Source organism: Phoxinus phoxinus (assembly GCF_949152265.1).
Source record: "Phoxinus phoxinus genome assembly, chromosome: 12".
Taxonomy (NCBI): Eukaryota; Metazoa; Chordata; class Actinopteri; order Cypriniformes; family Leuciscidae; genus Phoxinus; species Phoxinus phoxinus.
In genome coordinates, this window is record NC_136887.1 from 16,031,153 (window position 1) to 16,054,920 (window position 23,768).

The 23,768-nt window shown below is 37.3% G+C and overlaps 1 protein-coding gene across 1 annotated transcript; it reads right to left on the reverse strand.

The window, feature by feature from the left end:
* tgfbi (transforming growth factor, beta-induced) lies at window positions 1-12,248 on the reverse strand. Its single transcript, XM_079630599.1, has 17 exons — window positions 12,052-12,248; window positions 11,697-11,795; window positions 7,562-7,626; window positions 7,322-7,479; window positions 6,990-7,154; window positions 5,835-5,981; window positions 5,597-5,738; window positions 4,921-5,133; window positions 4,479-4,616; window positions 4,253-4,398; window positions 3,831-3,967; window positions 2,604-2,734; window positions 2,300-2,424; window positions 1,271-1,373; window positions 1,116-1,177; window positions 974-998; window positions 1-841 (listed from the first exon to the last, which is right to left on the reverse strand). The coding sequence occupies exons 1-17, from the start codon at window positions 12,165-12,167 to the stop codon at window positions 780-782; spliced, it is 2,034 nt and encodes a 677-aa protein (XP_079486725.1). The 5' UTR covers window positions 12,168-12,248; the 3' UTR covers window positions 1-779.
* Between the last annotated feature and the right edge of the window lie 11,520 nt (window positions 12,249-23,768).

Below are 23,768 nucleotides of genomic sequence, written 5' to 3' on the forward strand. Positions count from 1 at the left end.
TTTCAAATGATCATCTGAGTGAGACTTTTAATTACCACACAGATTCATTTCCACGTTATGACAATCCACCACATTGTGAATTCAGCAGTGAACTGACAAATTGACTTATAACAGACAGAGCAAACTACATTCAATGGCACTGACTATGTAAACTATAACTCTGTGGCTACAAAATGGTCATTTTATTATGAAATATGCCGTAAGAGATCTTTGGTTCTTTACAAAATATCTTTGATACAACATGACAAATAATCTGCACAAGTTACAGGTTTTACATTGCAGATCATGGGAAATGAAGACATACATTTGGTCTGTGTTTTCATGTGCCCAAATAGCATTTGTTCCAGCTTAAACCATGCAAACATGCTACAGGTATATCAAATACAACAACCAAAAACAATGAAAAGAAGTACAAAATGTTATAAAAAGTGTTGAACCAACATCTGATTCAAATAATTCAGACTGAAAGTCCAAAACGGAAGTCGAATGAATATCCAAAACATATGAAGTGCCATAACAAATCGCTGTCATCAAGTTGTGATATTAAAAAAACTAAAAAAACATTGCTGTTCATCCAAGGGTCTTTGGCATGTGAAAAAGTTGCACTTTGCAACGCAAACTGGTTTCCATTTTCAGAATTCTGTATTTTGTTGCCTGGATTGTCTTAGTCTTCTGATCATCTCTCCACTGCGCAAAATAAGACTTAGGACTGTGTGTTTCCTTCTTCTCAAAGTGGTGGAGGTTAAAATGAATTGCAGGTTTACTTTTCAGAGCTAAGTTTACTGAACACGAGACATTGCTTTGCTGCTCTGACTTCTCAGGACCTTCTGGAAGAGATCATCTGGAATGTGATAAGAAATATATTAAGATTCATTAGTTTTTACATCTCAATACAATCACAAGCAAAAGATGAAATATATCTGACTCTTTATTTATGTGGGGGTAAAAAAAAAAGTTAGTGAACAATGCATACCATTTTTCATTCCATGAGTCCCAGCCTGGGATGGAAAATTGAGAAGATATATTTAATTTATTTTGACAATAATATCTATAAAAAAATTATATTGGAAAATACAATGATATTGGAAAAAAACAGTTTATGACATTATACTAACCCTAACAGCAGAGGTGCGTCTGATTGTTGAGCCTTCAGCCTGGTCACTCACAATTTTAGGAGCTAAAACAAAGTGGCACGTCACACTGTTATGAAGCTCTGAAATAAGATCTTTTTATTGTCCAAATGTTTAAGAAAATTTGTCTAATGGCTTACGCAGTGGCTTTATGATTGCATTAACAGCATGTACAACTCCATTGGTTGCCATCAGATCACCCTCCACAACAGGCACCCTGTTCACGTATATGGTGGAGTTACGCTGAAAGTCATACAAAAAATAATGAATTATTTATCAGATGAAATCAGGAATATTTTACCCATAAATTAATATTCTGTCATCATTTACCCTCCCTGACTTCGTTAAAAAAACATGTTCTTTTTTCTCTAAAAGGAGATTTTTAAAGAATCTTCAAACTGACCTTTTCGACAGAACGGCAGTTAGTAATGAATCTTCAATGTGAAGATTCAGCAGATTCGTTAATTATTTGATGATTCATGATTTTGTGTGTGTGTGTGTATATGTGTGTGTGTTCTGCAGAATAACAGCATAGTGTTTGAACTGTGAGTAAATAATGACAGAAATTATATATATATATATATATCGTATACACTACCGTTCAAAGGTTTAGGGTCAATAAGATAAAAAAAATCATTTTAATCAGAAATTACATATTAAATTGATCAAAAGTAAAGACCTACAGTACAATGTTACAAAATATTTTTTAAAAATACAAAAGAATTTTCTATTCTTTAAAGAATCCTGAAAAAAGTATCTCAGTTTAAACAAAATATTAAGCAGCACAACTGTTTTTCCAACATTGAGAACAATGAGAAATGTTTCATAATAATCATATTAAGATGATTTATGAAGGATCATGTGACTGAAGCTTTGCCATCACAGGAATAAATTACATTTTAAAATATATAAAAAAAATAGTTATTTTATAACAAAACAGTTATTTTAAATTGTAATAATATTTTAAAATAATACTGTTTTAACTGTATTTTGTATCAAATAAATGGAGCCTTGGTGAGCAGAACAGACTTCTTTCATAAAACTTTTGAACGGCAGTGTACCAATATGTCAACCCATACTCTACTTCTATTGAAGATACACAATCTAAAAAGCATTTATTTTCTTCACTCAATAATAAGATAAGACTGATTGGAGTTGTGAGTACTGACAGTGCCTAACTCCAGTTTATCGCCTGCAAGGGGCTTCATTCTGGTATGTGAGGTCACAGCGCCGCTGACCAGGAACTCGTCACCAATGTGGTATTTCAGAAGGTTTGCCAGCTCCTTGGGCTCTCCTATGTACAACATACAGTGTCAGGGAAACAACAGATGTCAGTATATGCTGCACATTCACAAACACTTACACTGCTGCCTTACAGAATTCCCAAATCTGACCAGCTTGTGTAATCATGTACTGAACATCTGTTTTATGAACACAAATGGTGAAACAAGAGTGGCACTTGAAAGACATTACTCATGAGTTTGTTGAGGTCGGCGGGGGGCATTGCGCTGAAAGCAGCATTGGTGGGGGCGAAGAAGGTATGGGTCCCTTTTTTGTTCAGGAGCTCAGTCAGGCCTGCTCTCTGAATGGCGCCAACCACGGTGCTGTACGGATGGAAGTTCATTAAAGCACATTATTAGAGTATATCTTTAGGCTATAAAGACAGTTAGACTGACAGCTCAAATTCCACCCAGGTCATCAGAAATCTGAAGAAATTACAGCCTCAAGTTTGAACATGCAACTACATTATCATTATGAAAAGAAAAGAAAAAAAACGTTTTGAGCGACTGACATTGAGGTCTTTGAAAGTGGGTGAGAAACGGCAGCTGCATATTTCCTTTCAATAAGACCGTGAAAACAATTACACCCTTTATGATGGAACATTTTTTCTTCTCGTTTTTTTTTTTTTGGAGTATTTCTGGCACCACTGATGTGAGGTTAAATCTTTTGTACTGAAGCTCCTTCTCTCCAAATATCTCTAGATAGGCTTAAACAGTCATTAGAATCTTATTTAAAAGGAAAATGAAAATCCTGTCATCATTTACTTAACCTCATGTCGTTCTAAACACACTTTGTCTTATGTAGAATACATAAGGTGAGTTAAAAAACAAACAAACATTATTTCCATATAAGGACAAGGTCGTTTGGGTGTCAAGATCCAAAAAGTAACTGTAAAAACATCATAAAAGTAGACTATACGACTTAAAAGCTTTGGTGTGCTGGTGTCTTTTGAGAGCAAACGCCATTTGTTCTCATGTGTCTTCTGACCAAATGCTATATGATTTCAGAGCAACTGCAGAAGGGAAGATTCAGTGAATAACGGTGAAAATTTCTGACAATTCTGTCATTATTTACTCACCCTTAAGTTGCTCCTAATCTGTTTTTGTTTCTTTCTTCTGCTGAACACAAAAGAAGATATTTTGAAGAATGTTGGTAACATGATAGTTGACGGTAGCCATTGACTTCCATAGTAGGGAAAACATACTATAGAAAGTCAATGGGGACCAGCAACTGTTTGATTACCTGCAGTATATTCTTTAAAATAACTTATTTTGTGTACAGCTGATGAAAGAAACACATACAGGTTTGGAACAACTTGAGGGTGAGTAAATGATGACAGAATTGTAATTTTTGGGTGACCTATCCCTTTAAGACTTCACTGTAAGGAGTTTCCTTTGAACATGTTGATAATCTTCTTACCTAAAACGATCATCTGCCTTCAGGACGTCCATGACAGTTCCCATGGGGGGTGCCAGGACCTTGTCAACAATGAACATATTCGCATAGCGTCCATTTTTGTCATGGGCAGCAATGCAAGCATTCTCAATGCACAGGTTCTGCAACGTAAGCAAGTGAAATGGTTAAGGTTATTGGTAATACAGATCAGCACATTTGTTTCAAAGCTCTCTTTTCTCACAAGACTGATGAAGCATGAAGTGGGCTGTGGAAAATGTTAGGGTGATCCAAAGGAGAGGTTTCCGGTGGTCTGGGAATTCCATTACAAAGCAGAAATGTGAGAGCGCAGACATAACTATACCACCGTCGCTGCCAGCTACAACATGGCTAGAAATAAAAAACGTGGCTCTTATGTGTATTTGATGGATTGACATGTAAAGTCTTACATTTCTGAACACAAACACTCTCAGTTTCAATCCACCAAGAGTCTCCAACTCCTGCCCATGGTAAAGGCTCTTGGAGGAAAACCTCTCCTTGAGAATGTGGTTTCTCAGCAGTTTCTTCATGTCGGGTGTCATGGCCAAGCTCTTGTCTGCACACAAATTATACAATTACAGTTATAGAGTTTCTTAAAGCTCATTTGCTAGATTAATGAAAATGGAGTGATCTAACCTTTAAAAGCATCATCCAGTGGGGCTAATAAGGTCACAGCCTCAGAACCAATGAGATGATCAGTAAGACCAGCATCTTTAAAAAGCTTTGAGGCTGTAGTAACAACTGATCCCTCTGCAAGCTCCAGGAGGGTCTTGGCTAAAACAAACAAGAAAGCACAGTAAAGCATTGAATACAACATGGTTAAAAAGTCAAGTAAAAATGGGAAAACAGACATTCTTTAGTAATTTCTTTTTATATTGTTTAGAATTAATTGATTTAGGAATACTAAGAATCTTAATGTCTAACTTCAAAAAATGAATGAGGAGGAGGGTAGTGAATGACGTCCCGGGTCACTAAAGACCCGAGGTATGTGTTTAAGGGTTAATAGAGCAATACAATTACAAAATGTGTCATGACACTGACCATAAAACAGCATCTAAAAGTCTCCTAAAGATCATACCTGAGTCAGGGATGAGGAGTTCATTGATGTAGTGAACAACTCCATTGGTTCCAAGTTTATCTCTCTGCATGACGATGGCTTTGCCGTTGATGGTCATCTCGGCACCATTGCAGCCGACTTCCAGCACGGAGCCCTGCAGGGTTTCCAGAGGAGTTCCAGCCACGATGGACTCAGAGCAGTGCAAGTTCTTCAGAATGTGGTAATTCAGCAGATCTAAAGTGGATTGAGTCCAAAAAATGATGACATGGTGACGGCACATCTCAACATCAGCACAGCTGTGCTACTGGAAAAAGACATACCATAATAATTGTTCTGGAAGAAAAAAAATAAACTGCTGTTGCAGCATCTGGGAGATTCACAAGTGCACATTATTACTTACAAAACGTTTGTCTTTGTAATCTTTTAGCAAAATGTAATAGCTTTCTTGGCTTCTGAAACATTTTTCTGTTGGGCTGACGTTACAATGAATCTCTCTTACCTCCTCCCACCACCTGGCTCCAATCTGGTATGCACTATAATGCCAACTTTTTACAATCCAATCACTTCCCAATGGATAAAATGAGTCCCACTCAACATTTTGTCTCATCGGATATCTTGTTTCACTCAGAAATGCATCACATTATGGAAGTAAAATGAGTTGTGACAAGTGCCTTATGCTGAAGAAGAACAAAAGTACCTTTAAGAGCAACAGGATCTCCCAGAATCCTGGTCAGTGTTTCTGGAGGAATCTTCTCAAAGGCTTCATTGGTAGGAGCGAAGATGGTGTAGGTACCCTGGTTCTCCAACAGATTTGTGAGACCAGCAGCAGCAACGGCAGTCTAAATAAAAATGGAAAAAGTCATTCAATGTACTTTGTACCATTTATACTAAATTAAATTGAATGCCTATTGAACCAGTAAACTCCTTCAATCTACCCGTAGAGTGTCCAAGTCATCATCGGTGTCAATCAAAGAGTTGACATTGTTTGTAATGGCGGTGATGACTTTGTCAACAACATGCACAATTCCATTGGTGGCATGCTGGTCTGTCTTCACAAGCCTTGCACAGTTCACTGTCACAATCTGCAACAAAACATACGGTTTGGTAATGTACAGACAACTTCACAACAAATCATTTGTAATAAAACAAACAAACCTGGTAACAGTTTAGAAGCACACAGTAATAAAGTACTTACAAATCATGAACAAACTTTTATAGTTTATTCATAGTTAAAATATTGTAGTCGCAACATTGTTAATATATTAATAGGTTATATACAAATAGTGAGTTCTACATTCATTGTCACTGTAAATAACACAATTATTATTGTTTAATTAGCTCGTAGTAAAGGAATTGTTAATTGGTTATTAGGAGTAAATAGTTCTCGCTTTAGATTAGATCATAGGAAATGTGAAAATGTCATTAGTTAAGTGCTTAAACCAACCTTTATTAGACATTAATTACATAAGTATTAAGTGTTCCTTAAAAAGATTACAAATACATTAAGCACGCACGCATGCACACACACGCACGCACGCACACACACACACACACACACACACACACACAGTCACGCACGCGCACACACACACACACACACACACACACACACACACACACACACACACACACACACACACACACACACACACACACACTTAATGTATTTGTACACTTTTTAAGGAACACTTAATACTTGGTTTAAAGCACTTAATTAATGACATTTTGTGAGAACTATTTACAGTTAATAAGTTAACAAGGCATTAAAAAAACTCTTTACATATGGGCTAATTAAACAATAATTTGGTTAATTACAGTGACAATAAAAAAAGAACTCACTATTTGTATATAACCTATTAATATATTAACAATGTAGAGGCTACAATATATGAACAATAAATTCACTATAAACTAATAGTTTGCAAATTATTTTTAAGTACTTTTTTACTGTATACTTATTATAAACCAAAAACACTAGTCAACATAGTATTAACTAACTATAGATAAAGTAAACAACATATTTTCTGGTGAGAAAATCTAAACAAGACTTGGTTAAAGCAGCAAACCGATTTCATTCACATTTGACTTACTCCGTTAGAATAATGGTGGATGTGAACATCAAAGTCCTGATACATGGAGGAGAACGAAGAGCCATGCTTGAGATCGTCAGAAGTCAAGCGTCTGTTGATCATGTGGTAGTGCAGAGCGTTGAGGAGTTCAATGTTGACGTTGCTCACCAGGGCATCCAGAATTTCCTACAGCACATTGAGCTAATCTTGATATTTCTTGCTATTTTTTACAGTTTGGTAGACAATACATAATGTTTTCTGGGAACTCTTTGCCTACATAGCCTGAATACGACAGGCTGTGAACACTTTATTTGTTCTACATGATCTATGGAGACGCATTGCTGGGAACTCACAGTGGGAAGCGCAGCCCAAGCCTCATTGCTGGGAGCGAAGAATGTGAAGCTGCCAGGTCCTTCGATCTCCTCCTGCAATTTTGCTCTTTCAGAGTACATCTTAGTAGTAGTGGCTCCAACCACACCCAGGGTTTTATAGATGTTCGCCAGAGGTAAAGCTTTGAAAAACAAATCAAGTTTTTATTGCTGTATCATAACACCAACACACCTCTTTTAATGCATGCAATTCTATTTACATACCTGCCGGACAGCCTTTTTCTCCAATGGCCTTCTCATAGCCAGGGCAGCACTCATAGCTGATCACCCTACAAAAAGATTGAACAAGGTAAAAAAAAAAGCATTGCTCTACACTTCATTGAGTTTTACAGAAGATTCGGTGCAGATTCCATTGGAAATGGGAGTTCTTCAAAAAGTTCTGCAGGAAATCAGGTCTATATTTCTCTCTTTATTGCGAGGGCTTAAGCGGAGACAACCAACACACTCCTCTGTGTTTTAAACTGCATGGCTCAAGCTATACTGTACTTCTTCATTTGATTTCTCGCCAGATATTTCCATGATAAATAAGGCCTGTGCTTAAGTTGGTCTTAGAGGGTCATAAAATCTAATTTCCTTTAGATGCAGAAGAATCCAGAGGCACAGTATGGGCCAGGGGGAAACTCCTGAGAGGGAACTCTAACACCAGTAGTCCTGCCAATAAAAACAATGGGAAATTCCTAGGAACCACCATACAAAGGTGCAAGAGATTGACACATAGCTTTTCCTTAATTTATGATCACGGTTAATCTTTATGTGCATAATCATTTTAGGTCGCTACTAATAATTCAATACTAAAAAAAGTGTCTTTGTTTGCCTGTTTTGTTTGTTTGTTTTTCTAAGAAATAATCATTGTATTACTTCATGAGTAAGGGTTTTTCAGTGACACAAAAAAGTGCTTGTACGGGACTAAATAATGATCACTAAATCTCTTTTGAAGCCTATAGACTTAAGGTAAAATATGTCTGTGCTTATTTTAACAATATGCTTATGCAACATAAGAATCTGCTATTACATAGTTTTCTTGACATATTATAAAACAGCTCTTTGACTTATTTGTTTAACATATTTTGCCGAAGAATCCTTGAGGATACATCGATGATGTGGTATGAGTGGTATGACCACTTAGAGACAAAGTCATTTGATTTATATATTATTTAAAGGTCGCTCGCATACCAATTGCAACAAATTGTTAGCATACTAGCTTGAGTAACCCGCAGCATCTTAAGAGTGTGATAGAGTGGAAGACTAGAAGACAAATCTAAACAAAGACAACAATCCTGACATTCAGGCATGGGGTAGACTTGTAAAACGTACGGAAGAGGAAAGCAGACTGAACTGATTATCAAAACAGATGGTAACTCAACTCCTGTTTGTCTTCTGCCAACATAAGCAAAGATGGTAGCCATGGATTTCTGACTAAATAAACAGCTAGGCCACATACATATTGTGCACTTTCAAGTGGTGTGACAAGAGGTTCCCAGAAGTATTGTGAAAGTTGTATTATACTAGATTATGTTGAAATCTATTTTCAGTATATGAATGGTCAGCTGATTTATTATTTGCGTCTTCTAAAACATCTCACTTCCCATAAAGGATATCAAAAGTGATTTCTCGGATAACTTCTTCTTAAATTAGAAAAAAGGAGATGACAACAATCATTGCTAATTTGATTAAATGTCTTTAATTATATCTTTAAAAGCACACACATTTGAAAGGTTTGCTGAAGTTATCAAACCATATTATCACCATTATATATCAAAATAAAGCACCTGAACCAGGTGTCTAGCAAAAAGAGAGCATAGGGAGTAAATGCTGAAGAAAGTTATTAGTCTCGCCTCAAGTGACCTGGAAACATCATGTTCCACAGAACTGACCTTTATAAACCAGTCATACAAAGAGTGCAGTTATTCCCACAAAATTCCTCCCACCCCAAAACCTCGAAACTCTGTAAATCAAGTGAACTTCAATGCCACAGAACACAACCTTGGGGTTTCCTGAGGAAGGGACAACCTTTCACTGCAAGACTTTCTTTCTTTTTTTCACACAGAAACACATCAGAAAAACTCCTTGAGACCTGGTCAATGATTTGTGTGCGTTTGGGGATAGGCCTTCTACAGGACTCCCAACTGAAATCATTTCCTAGAAGCAAGCGTCCACAGCAACTCTGACTTCCTTCTTTCTTTCTTGAGAATTGCTAAGAAACTGGGAAAGTGGGGAAGATGAATAAAACAAATCCTTCTCTATCTCAAGATTTCGCTGTGCACTCTTACATTTTGTTCTTGATCAGAGTTGCCAAACAGACAGCTTTTAATCATTTGTATCAAGAAATAATGGAAAATGACAAATAACAGGCTAAATAAATTAATAAGTCTTTCTAAATTATCTATGCTAACATCCTTATATTTACGAAATGGGAAAAATCGTGTCACTCTTTCACAACATTGCATTTATGTACTTCCATCCAAACGTTTTTTTTTTAATAAATGAATGTTTTTATTCAGCAAGGATGCATTACACTGATCAAATGTGAGATTAAATACATTTATAATGTCACAGAAGATTTCTATTTCAAATAAATGCTGTTCTTTTGAACTTTCTGTTCATTAAATATTAAGCAGCACAACTGAAAGTGAATAATAAATGTTTCTCAAGCACCAAATCAGCATATGAGAATGATTTCTAAAGGATCATGTGACACTGAAGACTCGAGTTATGATGCTGAAAATTCAGCTTGACCATCACAGGAATGAATTACATAAAAAAATTAAAAATTAAAATAGAAATCAGTCATTTTAAAATGTGATAATATTTGACAATATTACTGTTTTTACTGTATTTTGGATCAAATAAATGCAGCCTTGGTGAGTACTATAAGAGACTTATTTAAAAAATATATATATACATACTGTAAAAAATATGCATAACATATGGTGTCGTAAACAGTAATTCAGTAAAAAGTATTATTAGCCAGGACAGGATTATTCAAAACTTCTGCAACTAAAAAACTCCCAAAACTTGATGGTGCACCTACTTTAGCATGCACACCTTATGTAAGCAACATTAATCTCTTACATAATGTCTCCAAATAAACATTCCAGACTCCACTCCAGATTCCAACATTCTTAATAACCATCCATCATGGAACGTATTGTAGGCCTACCAAAACGGCAACTATGATTTTTATTTGTATTTTATAAGTATCATTTTTGTTCTTGTATTGTAGACACTGAACATGCGGTTTCTCCTGAATATATATATTATATATATGTCTGTGGAATGTTCTTAACACCTTTCCCCCCTGTGGGGACATTAAGTGGCTGTCAATCAAACAGTGTTTTCTACAAGTTGTAATTGTAATCCAGGTCCTGGAGCACTGAAGAGCTTTTAGACAGAAAGGCACAGATTTGTCAGCCTCGCATTAATGCACTGTTCAGGATGTTAGGCAATTTAACCCCATGAAGACTGAAGCCAATTACCAAGAGACATATGGTAACCATTACTACACAACGTCCTTCTATATCTACCGTCAACTTGAACTCAAATACCCTGTTCACTGTTTCATACAAAAGAAACAAGGCCTTTACCAACAAAAGTTAATCTGTCCATTGTGTAAAATTATAACTTTATGAGCTACGCAGCTGGTGGAAAACGGAGACTGAAAGATGTCAAAGTGTGTCATACAACAGTCATTAACACTTTAACAAGACATTTTCTCTTCATCACTTCAAAAGGTTGCAATTTGAAGAATGCTTCACCAAAGTTATCATAAGCTATGAATATATCTCAGGGTAATAAATATGATTTAGTACAACCACTTCAAACCGCATTGATGATGCATTTTAACTCCTCTGTGAAAACTGTGTTGGAAAGGTGATATAAGTTTATTCACATATTCATCTCTGCACATTCTGGCAGTTTAGACGAAAATGCTGAAAATAAGTCATTACTGTAACTTCAATCTGGTTCCATAAATGTGGGGAAAAGACTGGTATGACACTGGTGAAATATTTTCCATCTAGTTATGTCCTGAGTGATTTTTCCTCTGCAACTTGAAAATTCAATGGTATTATTTTACCTATGAAGAAATATTTATTATGTCTGGTACACTGGCTCAGACTTCACAGCACAGTAAAATACTGGAACATGTTTGCAAAATGCAAAATGTTATCCTGACTAGTACCTGTCCGATAGATAGATAGATAGATAGATAGATAGATAGATAGATAGATAGATAGATAGATAGATAGATAGATAGATAGATAGATAGATAGATAGATAGATAGATAGATAGATATCATTTCAGATTTTCAATATTAAGACATCTGGTAGGCTAACTCACGTTGGTTTGCCACAGATTTTGCGGTGATACCATTGCTTGCAGTTGGTGAAGTACTTCTTATCCGTTCCTTGAATCTTCTGCATAGCACAAACATTGGGGCTGCAAAGCAAATCAAATAAACACACCCTTTTTTAAAAGCTCCATGCATTCACCAAACGCTTAATGCATTGTACAGGACTAAAGAAAAGGTAGGCTACAACTTTTTACTGATGTTCAAAACCATGTTTATGTGCATATAAATCAGAGGGTCATATGACATTATTTGTGCTCATTGTATTAAATCCTATTTAGGGAACACAACGGCTAACAGTCTTTAAAATAATCAATGAAAGACTCACAGCAAAACAGCCCTTACCCATGAGTTCTTCCTCTTATCCTGCTGTGCTGAAGAACCGCTTGATACGGGGATTTCGCGGCGAAAACTGTCGCGATTAATGTGATAGCCAGAGCAAACAAAGTTAAGCGCTTCATTTTGCTTCCCTGCACGCACACTCCACAGCGGCGCTGGAAGCAGCAGTGACCGGCTTTAAATACCGAGACCCCTCGCTCTGGTGCTCTGGGAGGGGCTTCAGAGGACAGCAACACGACACTTTCACTTTACAAACACATTTCACTTAAAAGTTAAATTTTTGACCATTATAATAAAGCTCTGATACATTGTTGTAAAAGTTTTTTTTTTTTGTGCAGAAATAACAATAAAATAAAATATATGTATCATTTTTTTACACTCAATTGTATAGGCTACACTACTATTAAAACAGTCATACAAAATGTAAAAGTGCAAAGATTGAAAGAATAAAACATTTAATAAAAAACTGACCTGTTTTTGTATTTTTATGTCTTAATATTATTTTAATTTGAACGATTTAAATGAAATTGTCATGACTTACAAACACTAAATTTCTATAAATAAATAAAAAGTCATGATTTTTATGTCAAATCACTGTTAATTCAGTTACGATTTACTGACTTATCTGTAAGTAACAATAAAAGTAATAGGCTAACCATGAGATAAAATTAAATAACCATCTGGGTTAAATGTGCAGCGCTGGTTGCAAACACGATGTAATAAAAAGGTGTATTTAATCTCAAGCAGTGAATGTTTAATGAAAACAAACTCAAAATAACACGTCAATCTACAAATATGTAGAACAGAACAACCAATATAATACTGATGAGAATGGACAATGAACTGAACAAAGTTTAAAATAACACAAGATAAACTAATCAACGAAATAGAGAACAGGTGCAGATCATCAACCAATGAGTCCAACAGAAGAGGACAGGATGGGGCTTAGGTGATGGGTGCAGGGCAGGCACAAGGGACAAACAGATACTCTTGGCCGAGCAACCAACCAGAGAATCCAGGGAGGAGCTGAAGGCGGTAATACCCAGGGCGGAGATGATAGTGGGAGGAGCCAAGGTGAAATCCCCAGTAGGAACCCCAGGACGAAAGTCCATTTCGGAGTTAAGGGAAGGAGGAGCAATGGTGAAGACTTGGTGGCTGGAACCAGGTCAACTACCGACCGAGACGCAGGATCAGATGTAGGTGGAGAACCAGGCGGAGCTAAAGTGCCGACGAGACCGGTCGACACAGAAGGTCCTGGAGACCAAGACGGAGCTGGGGACGAGCAGCCATTGACGGGCACAGAGGTTCTAGGCAGAGTAAATGGATCGACAGTCCAGGGCTGAACTGGCGAACAATTAGTCTGAGGCGAATTCACAAAGCACCGAGCAGGAGATGAAGACCTGAAGAACTGGGCAGTGCAGGCAGGGGATTACAAAACGGCTTTCGAAAAACCGACAGACTTCTCAAGAACAGCCTCCTTGGCCTATACAGGACAGGCAGACATTTCAGGAATTACTCTCTAGGCCGACGTGGAACAAGCTGACATTTCAGGAATGGCACTATTTGACGACTCGGAACAGGCAGAGGAGATGGGAGTGGGAGGAAGGGTGAGAACACAGGCATCAATAACTCAGTGCTGGGTGACGAAACAGGCTTGGTGCAGGGTGACGGAAAAGGCAGGGTGCAATCATTTTTCAAATCAATCAGGGGCTCAGAGTTTAGAGCATCTACAGTCACCTTAGCTGAAGGGACAGGGCTCCATTCCATCTTCTCGTATTTCAACACTATTCCCTCACTTACGGATGATGTTGCCGGCTCACGCACCTGACAATCTGACATGGTTGGCTCGGGCTCCAGGGCGATCTGGGGCTCAGGCTAGAGCTCTGGCTCTTGGTTTGCGTCAGGCTTAGCGTCCGTTGGGACAATGGCTGCGGGTGGTGCGCTGAATTCCTCCTCTCTCTCACAGATGGTGAAGGGGGAACCATTATGTAAGAACCCAGTCTAAATATTTCTTGAACGTCCCTTGAGGTCCGTCTCCGGGAAGATCTCAACGCGGAGACACAAGCATGCCACCCTGAGAAGAAAAAACACACACGCTGTCGTCATCATAGTGGACGAGATGGTACAAATCCAGCATGTGTTCTGTCCTGTATTTAACCAGCAGTGCGCTTAAAAACTACCCACATTGGGTTGTTTTTACCCAGTGCAGAATAATACCTTGATAATTCACCATATTGTGATTGTACTAGTAGCATTCTTAAATTGGTTAGGGTATTGTAGCAAGGGAGCTGTTTCTCATTTTTTAAAGGTAAAACAAACCTCCATTTTAGAGATTTGTTGGTTTGCTTAATGCTGTGAGTAAATAACCTCAACTCTGACCTCTAAAGACTCTACAGAAGAATGAATCACACAAAAGACACAGCTATTCTGAAATTATAACATTCCCTGATAAACCTCACCAAAATATCTTCCACCTCACTTGAACAGAACATGGAAACACTTGTAAGCCGGAGACACACTTAACGACGAGCTGAAACATTCTAAGACTGAACTGAACACACTTACAGACTGTTTCCAATGACTCGAGCAGATTTTAAACAGACTGTGAATACTGACTGAACGCAACTGTCTCTGACACGGCACGTTTGGGCTTGATCAGTCGTAAGTATCAAATGACATTAATAATCAGCCTTACAGTCATTAAGTGTGTCCTCGGCTTTATAGTAATCAAAACATGTTGGACAGCACTCTAGAATGAATAAAACAGTTATCATGTCTGGTTCAGGTGTTAGGCTCTTCGAAACATTTGCACTCACTTTCATTACAGAACAGAATATATAATAATATACCGATATACTGTATATCTGAACAGACATATAACTCTTAACATTTTCTCCCACTTCCCTCACAATGGCAGCACAAATTGCATTACATTTCTTTCCTTACTGCAACACTTTTCTTTCAAATGTGTTTCCAATAAGCATTTAATTGTACAATAAATAGGTCAAGTTTCCAATTCAGTTGGATCACATTAGAGGAAATGGGACAATAAACACTTGATTTGTGTGTGTGTGTGTGTGTGTGTGTGTGTGTGTGTGTGTGTGTGTGTGTGTGTGTGTGTGTGTGTGTGTGTGAATATGCTGCTGACGATAGAAGAGCAAGACCAGCGTTGGGTTGAGCATTTCCGAGAGTCTTTGAACCAGCCTGAGCCAAAGAGCACTTTTGATTTTGACCTCAGGGATTTCACCCCAGAACTGCAAGTGAAAACAGACACAATGACAGTTGATGAGGTGGAGCAAGCTGTGAAAAAATTTAATTAGCACAAGACAGCAGGTCAAGACCAGATTACCGCAGAACTTGTGAAACGTGGCGGATCTAGTGTGATACAAGCACTGACACAGCTGATGAATAAACTTTGGGAAGAAGAACAAGTAAGATGAGTGGTGCCAAGGCCGACCTGGATTTTATAGATGATATTGCACTACAAGCAGAGTCGCAGGAGAAGCTATAGGACCTTACCACCAGGTTAGAAAGATTTGCACTTAAGATCGGTGTGCGGATCAATATCAAAAAGACCCAAGTGATGCAAATGAACGGAGAAGACGAAGATACCAATGCCAATTATCATTGGCAACCAGCTGTTTAATGATATAGACCGGTTTACATAGGACAGGAAAGCAGAGCTGGATGTAAACCAACGCAATGGCAAGGCAGCCAATGTGATTCATTAGCATGTCACTCAATATCCACCTCTATATGTCCATTGTGTTACCGATGGCAATCTATGCCAGCTTGTGATGTCTGTCAGGAATGATTAAACAATGAAACAGACGAGACAGGAGTAGCGATCTTCATCCATCTTTTTTACTTTATTCACTTCCGTTCTCACACACATTATGTCAGAACACAACACTTCAACAGTTCAGACTTCTTCTTCCACATAGTCCACAGTATAATTCACTCATGAACACTAACGAAGGGATTCTTCGCAGGGCTGAGCCTAAAACCCACAGACTTTCCACCATTTTGTCTGAGCGTTGCATCAAACTGGCAGGTCACATTCTGGGGCAATCGGAATGGATGGCGCCCAATGGACGCAAAAGACGAGGAAGGCCAAAGAAGACCTGGCAACGTGCATTCAAAGAGGATGCGAGCCCGCATTAATTAGAAATAATCCCATGGAGCCAATCGCAACCAACGGAATACGCTGGCTGTCCAATGTGCCTAGTAGCGCAGAAAGACTTAAAGAAGAAGACGGAGAAGTGTGTTACATAGCTGTTTGGGAATGTAAAAGGTCTGGCAAATTTTAAAGATCAAAGTGCATGACAAATAAAGTGATTTTCTCGTAGACAGAATTGATTCTGATCTACTGAAACAAGTTGTCAGTAATTTCAGTGTCACTTATTGTTACATATCTATTTAATGTAACAAATTTGCATAATGCCAGCCTATGGTCTTCATTGGCTGACTGTGAACAGCCTCTACTTTGACCTGCCCTCAAACACTGTTGGCCTGGAAGAGTTTGGTTCATGTTGTTGACATCAGCGCTGATAATCCACTTTGCATACATGAGGACTCGCGCAGGAATTGATACGGTAAAACTGACGCCATTGTTACTGTTCGTATCATTGTGTTTCATGTACTGAGGAAGCCTCCTTCGGCTTGTGAAAGGAGGGGCTCTGAGAGACTGAATCTTCTAATGAACCGTCTTCTGACTCTTTGAGAAATTAGGTGATGTGCAATGTATATTATGAGAAAATTTAAGTATTTTTGACTTTGGATGGATGTCAACCTATTGTAGGAGACCTCCAAAACTGAATTCATTCATTGACCATTTCATCCGTATCCGGCGCTTAGTGATCTATGGACCATATCATATGCAAGAGACTGTCCATGAATTTTCTTGGCAATGATTTTTCCTGGGTAGGTTGCCAGGTCATCCCCAAGCCTCCCCATTACATACCTACGGACAATTTAGCATCCCCAATTCTGCATGTTTTTGGATTATGGGGGAAACCAGAGCACCCAGAAGAAACCCACAGATTGGGAGAACATTTAAACTCCACAAATGCAGAAAGGCCTTCTAGTTCAGCCAGGACTCAAACCAGGGACCTCTTTGCTGTGAGACGCCAGTGCTACCCACTGAGCCACTGTGCCACCCAAAATTTGGGCTGATTTTGACAATAGTCCAAGAGATTATCTAAAACTAACACAGTGTCAAAGGCAGGAGATGGTGTGTTTGGACGTGTTATTGTTTTTATTTTTATTTTATTTTACAGTGAGTCCTTTAGAACGGGTACTTGGTTTATTTTGGGGTTACCCTATAAATCTAGCAGCAGTGTTAATGACCTTTACTCATATCCTCTTGCCCGATGCTCCATTAGCTGTGTGGTATTTAGAGAGGTGATTCCTCCTGAGTGCTGTGGGGAGGGGTTTACCTTCTTGCACTGCATGTGCATTAAAGCCTTACTTTTATCCTTGACTTTGTTTTTTGAAGTTTATTGAATAACAGGAATATCTACTGAGTTACACCTAAACCATAATGGGTTTATATTCCAATTTTCTTTCTGTGCAGTGGGGATCCAGGATGCTGCATGTTACGGTAAATCATTATAACACAGATGCCTGCCACGCCAAATATCATATCATTCATACAAACATGTTTGAACAAGAAAGACATCAGTTTAATCCGAAATATCTTTGATTTATATTAAAAAAATAGTAAAGTTGAATTTTGTTCAGTGCATGAGTCTAAAGGAATCTCGTTGCATATTTTGTTACAGCGATTAAATCAATCACTTTATTTTGTAGATATATCAAATTTTAAAACTTAAATAACAATTACACGTTTAAAACATTAATAATTTGCCTGCTTTGCCAAAGAGTATGTTTGGAGACTATATTTTAATTTGATTCTAAGTTTAATGGGAAAATATTTGATCGCATACATTCTCTGGAGACCCATTTAAAACTGACTTTTTGCAACAAACCTGCCAACTGTTTTTTTTTCTATCCCTTTTTTCTTACACAATAAACATAAATCTTTCATGTTTCCACAAGTCTTTATATTCTACAGAATGCGAATCCAGTCTCCAATTCTTGTCTGATCTTAATAGCATTTCAGTGAATGGCATCTGTTTAATACACTACGTGTTCTACACAAACAATAAGAAAATCTCCAATAAAAAATGTCTAATAATGAATATGTTCAATAAAAAAAATAAAAAATAAAAAATCAACATTGATTGACAGTCTAATTTACTCACTATTTTCTTATTTGTTATTTCATGTCAGAAATGAAGTATGGCACATTACCTTGTTGAGGTCTGTTTCTTCTATTACTTTTTATGGCCATGTCCAGGAGTTGCCATGGGGCCTAGCGTTTAATGTTCAGCTCAGCTTCAGCCAGGGAAGAGCACATTCCTTTGCACTAAAACCTCCAACGGGAGAAGGAATACCCATTTGTTCTTTGAATTTTGATACCTCAATGCTTCAGATGCCCAGGTAAAAAAAATGAGCGAAAGTGGAATTTTTACATTCCACATCAAGACATTTGATATAAATCCCTTTGTGTGTTAATGTAGTGTGAGCTATACAAGCTCTCCTTTGAAGCTCCATGCATGCGTTTCTCAGTGTTTTCCCTGCCCTTTTCACACTTCTTGAATTAATCGTTCTTTCCTTTGGTGATTCAACACTTGTGTGTCAACAGAATCATCTTAATGGATTAAAAAATGCCATCCTGTATCACAGCATCCTGTATCACAGCAGCTTTTCATATCAAGTCACGTGTACTGGGGAATGGGTTACCTTAAGGGGAAACAATTAAGTGTGTTTTTCCACTCTCTTTGGGTATACCAGTGGTCTCCTTACTGTCTGGCATTACTTCCTGCTTCCAAGATCAGGTTAACTGAAGCCAGAAAACAATTTAGCAAGAATACAATGCTGACCCTAAAAACGATTTAAACAGAAAACATCCAAAATAGACATGAAAACAGTGAGTTACTGGATCTTGCGGTGTATGAAAGTAAAGAAATGTATAACAGGTGGCTTTGTATATAGGAGCAAATTATCATGGTTACACCATAAGTTGCAAGGAATCCCTGCTATAAACAATACGAGAGCATCTTTCCAGTCAAGTCGATGAATCGGCTGAAGAGGTCAGCTGGGCGGTAATCTGGAGACAATTCAAAATGTCCTCCAGCAAGGCTAATTTTATTTTTGCAATTTTTTCTCGGATTGCATCCTCCCACATTGTCTGTGTTTATGCCTGTATCTGAGTAATATGGCTTTTAATCTAATTTGTTATAGGTCTTCTTAATACTTCAAGTGACTTCAATTTTTCCAAGTAAACGTCATTATTATTGCTAACTTCTGTTTAGATAGAGGGGCTGTCGCACAGTTAAAGTGCATTCTATAATTAAAAATCATGGCTTAAGGTTTAAACCTGTTTTTTCCCTGTTTGTCTAAAAGCCAATAACACTACCAAAAAAATACAATTAATTTTCTGAAATAGACAAGAGTGTTGAACACATTGCTGACTGAGGAAATTATTATTGGTGTTTATACATTTTTTCTGGCTTTTTTTGTTGTTCTTGTTAGTACATAACAGGGGTGTAGGGTAGGAACTCTCTGTGCCTTCAAATTAGTCATGAGGTGCGTAGACAAAAAAAATCCAAAAACAGAGGCACTTCAAAAGTGTCCACACTCAGAAACAGAAAATATGACAAAAAGACATCACAATAAACAATAGACCATAAACACATACCTCGGGTCTTTAGTGACCCGCGGGACGCCATTCACTACCCTCTTCCTAATTTATTTTTTAAATCTAGACATCAACCTTCTAAGTATTCCTCAATCAGTTAATTATAAACAATATAACAAAAAACAACAACAATACTATTATAAAAGAATGCCTTTTTTCCCATTAACTTTTTTTTGTAAAAATGTTATAGGATCACTAACTAATCTTTGATGACTAAATAAGTGCAATTCACCTTTATTCAACAAGGTGGCAATGTCTAATACACAATGATGAAATGACGGTTCACTCATAGATACCGCAGGCAGAAAACAAAAGAATAGGAAGTATATCATAAGCAAAACTTGAAACGGCTCAGTGATTTACTGCAGAGCAAGAACTGAACGCAATAAAATATTAGTGTCTGTCACTTGATGGTGGATCTGAAGAAGAAACTGTCATCGATCAAAATATTGATTTTTGAAGATGTTGAAAATTATAGTATTGAGAATATGTTTGAGATGGCGAATATGAACCAGATGCTGAATGTACTGGGAAATAAGCTCTGATGAGGACAATGATGATGGTATAAATCATCTGCTCAAACTGAACCCTTACAAGCTCCAAAAGGTAACAAAATGCTTGAATTTATTCCTCTGTAATTGTTCTAATCCATGTTAGATAAATTCGGGTCGCCAAAGACCCAAATATGTAATAATGGGAAACATTTATGCATTTAAAGGTTAAGGTTTTTCAAAGTTGTCTTTATTTATAGTTAAAGGAGAACTCCGGTCAATTTTAACATTGAGCTCATTTTTTTTGTAAATTTGGAGTGCTGTCAATACAGAGAACAACGACAAAAATCGCTGATAACTTCAGAGTGAACACGAGTGAATCTGACTGCATTAGATGTGAAAGATATGAATAAAAATGATGTTATTTCAGCCAGCGCTCATACCTGTATTTAGTTCCTGTTTTTGGTCGAAGTCCAAAGTAGTCGATTGTCGAGTTCACGCGCATGGGTTTAGTTACATATGATCACGCGCGTGAACTCGACAATCGACTACTTTGGACTTCGACCAAAAACAGGAACTAAATACAGGTCTGTGCGCTGACTGAAATAACATCATTTTTATTCATATCTTTCACATCTAATGCAGTCAGATTCACTCGTGTTCACTCTGAAGTTATCATCTAACATGGCTGGGCACTTGTAATGAAACAATAAGGATGTTAAGAGGCTAAAAGCAGGTTTAAAACTTGCCCCATTGAAGTCAACAGGGTGCAAATTTTAAAAAGAGGATAACACGGTGTAGGCAACACCGATTTTTGTCGTTGTTCTCTGTATTGACAGCACTCCAAATTTACAAAAAAATGAGCTCAATGTTAAAATTGACCGGAGTTCTCCTTTAATAAAATGAATAAAACATTGACTATCAAAATGTTTTTCATTTTTTTGTTTGGTCATAGCTGGCAAGGAGATGATATGTGGAACCATGTGCTGCTTAACTTTATCATACAAACAAAAATGTAAGGAGGAAATCCAAAAAGGCAAAACTCAGAAGCAGGGACACCTGCAAAAAACTGAGAGCTAAATACACAGGAGAACAAACAACTAAACTAGAAACAGGTGTGCAACATAATCATTTACTGTGGCAACAAATGAAGAGCGGGAACATGGGTGTCACAGTTTCCCTTTGTTTGGACTTTGTGTTTGTTTTGCACAGTCTAATCTGTCGTCATGGACACTAATGTGATTTTATATTCAGTTCAGGTGTATGTCTTTAATTATCCTCATTTACATGTGTATTTAAGTACCCCTTGTTCTGGTTCAGTGTTGTTGTGTCTTGTCGGATGTTGTGGTTGTGCTTGTTTGCCTCTGTTAGGAGTTATGGGTGGATACTATTAAAGAGCTGCTACATCTTCTTTGTTACTAGCCAGTGTGTGACAATGGGCAAACAGGAAAATGAGATTTTACACACTAAAAGTCCATAAAACAGAAGATCAAAAAGATAATCATTGCATTTAGCTTTTGTTTATAGTGAAATTAAGTAAATTAAGCCAAAAACCATAAATATAAGAAACTTGGCTGTAACAAATCTGAGCCTAGCTGGGAATAGCCCTATCTTTTCAGTCCTACTCTTCATGAAAATAAATCCATTACCAAATGCAGCAACAAAAGTGCTTTTCATAGGGGAAAATGACTGCTGTGAGAATTTAAATGAAATAAATTTGAGAGACTTTGTAGTAGACACAGGATCAGGTTACTGAAGCTGATGCCTTAAGGGAAAAGGTCAATATAATGTGCTCTTGTGGGCCTTCACTCTCAGGATTCCCTTAACATGTGTTATGGAAAAGTTTGATGAGAATCATAGTACTTTTACAAGAGAAAAAGTCTACTGAACCTCTCAGTGCACTTCATAACCACTTAAATGTAAACCACAATATATATTTCAGTGGCAGCATGTTTAGACGAGTGAGACGAGTCATACTGAATGCCCTTGTGTGACCCTAATGGAATGAATCAGTCTACAGTGAACCCTTGTATTGCTGAGCCACATTACAGGACAGGGAAAGAGGAGACCCTGTGTGATCTCATGACCCCGCCACATGGAGGAGGAGGAGGCTGAGATCATCTCAAAACATTCCAGCAACACAGCAAAGCCTTTCTGGACAGCTGGACAGCACATAGCCTATATTGGTGTGGAGGTGACCAGAGGCTGTCTAAAGATAACCGCAGAGATCATCTAGCAGTGATAAAAACAAACCCCTTCAAGAGATAATTTAATGTGCCATCATCTAAATATATAACATGGAGTGGTGAGGGGGTAATTAGTGCATTGGTGATTTGTATTGCTGCAGTTTGCATAGTATTTATTTGTGCATCCGAAGTGGTTCTCTCAATCTTTTTGACTCCAAGGCCTCCCATTGTCCACAACAATATTCAAAGGGCCCCCATGTTAATATGTTTCTGCTGTAACAACAAAGTTTTGTTTTAAACCTTTCATGACTTTTCCAGTTGTTTGTGATTATTTGTTATTTGTTAAAGTTATTTGCTTAATTACACTGTAAAAATGTATCAGTTGCCTTAACTTAAAAAAGTGAGGAAACCCATTCCCTTAAAATTACAAGTAAATAAACGTCATGCCTAATTGAAAAAAAAAAAAAAAGTTATGTGGAATTGTCAGGTTCACATAACTTATTTTTACACATCACTCTAAAAAATGCTGGGTTGTTTCAACCCAATTTTGGGTAAAATATGGACAAACCCAGCTGTTGGGTAAAATTTTTACATTACATTTTTAACCCAACATTTGGGTTTGTCCATATTTTACCCAAAATTGGGTTGAAACAACCCAGCATTTTTTAGAGTGACGTTTATTTACTTCATAATTTTGAAGGCAACAGGTTTTCTCACTTTTTAAGTTAAGTCAACTAATCACTTTTTAGAGTGTAATTCTCACAATCTACTATTTCAGAGCTTGGCATCACTAGACAAATGTGAGTTCTAATAAAAATGCCCATGATGTTATAAGAATTTTCCACGTCTATCACAATTTAAAATTAGGATACCGCTTATACTCAGGTTTTTCAAGAAAGTGGGGACATTAATTCTTCAAAGAATTAAAATAAGAAAAATCTTGATTTTCAGTTGTTTTGTTTTGTTTTATTTTAATTCTTATTTCATCTTATTTAAAGTAATCTAAGGGCCTCACTCATGAGCCCCGGCCCCTTGCTTGAGAACCATTGACTCGAGGGGTTCATTAGTGCCCTCTTATGGTTATATAACCACTTCTTGTGCTTCTGATTGATATGGGCAAAATTTTGATATCAGCAAAATAATGTCATATAGGGTACATGTGAAGATTATGTTTAGTTTTATGTTAAAAGAAACTAAGACTGTCCCAACCCAGATTCCACTCCAAAAGATGATATTCATTTCCCAAAATTGCTTTATTGTTATAAGAAGAAAGTCAATAGT

Bases quoted from the DNA above. Each gene is read 5' to 3' on its own strand.
- tgfbi (XM_079630599.1), bottom strand. From the start codon at position 12,167: ATGAAGCGCTTAACTTTGTTTGCTCTGGCTATCACATTAATCGCGACA. The intron at 7,627-11,696 runs GTGAGTTAGCCT...ATCTTTTTGTAG, and splicing joins AAAATCTGTGGCAAACCAAC to GGTGATCAGCTATGAGTGCT. The intron at 5,134-5,596 runs GTACTTTTGTTC...AATCCACTTTAG, and splicing joins AGATCCTGTTGCTCTTAAAG to ATCTGCTGAATTACCACATT.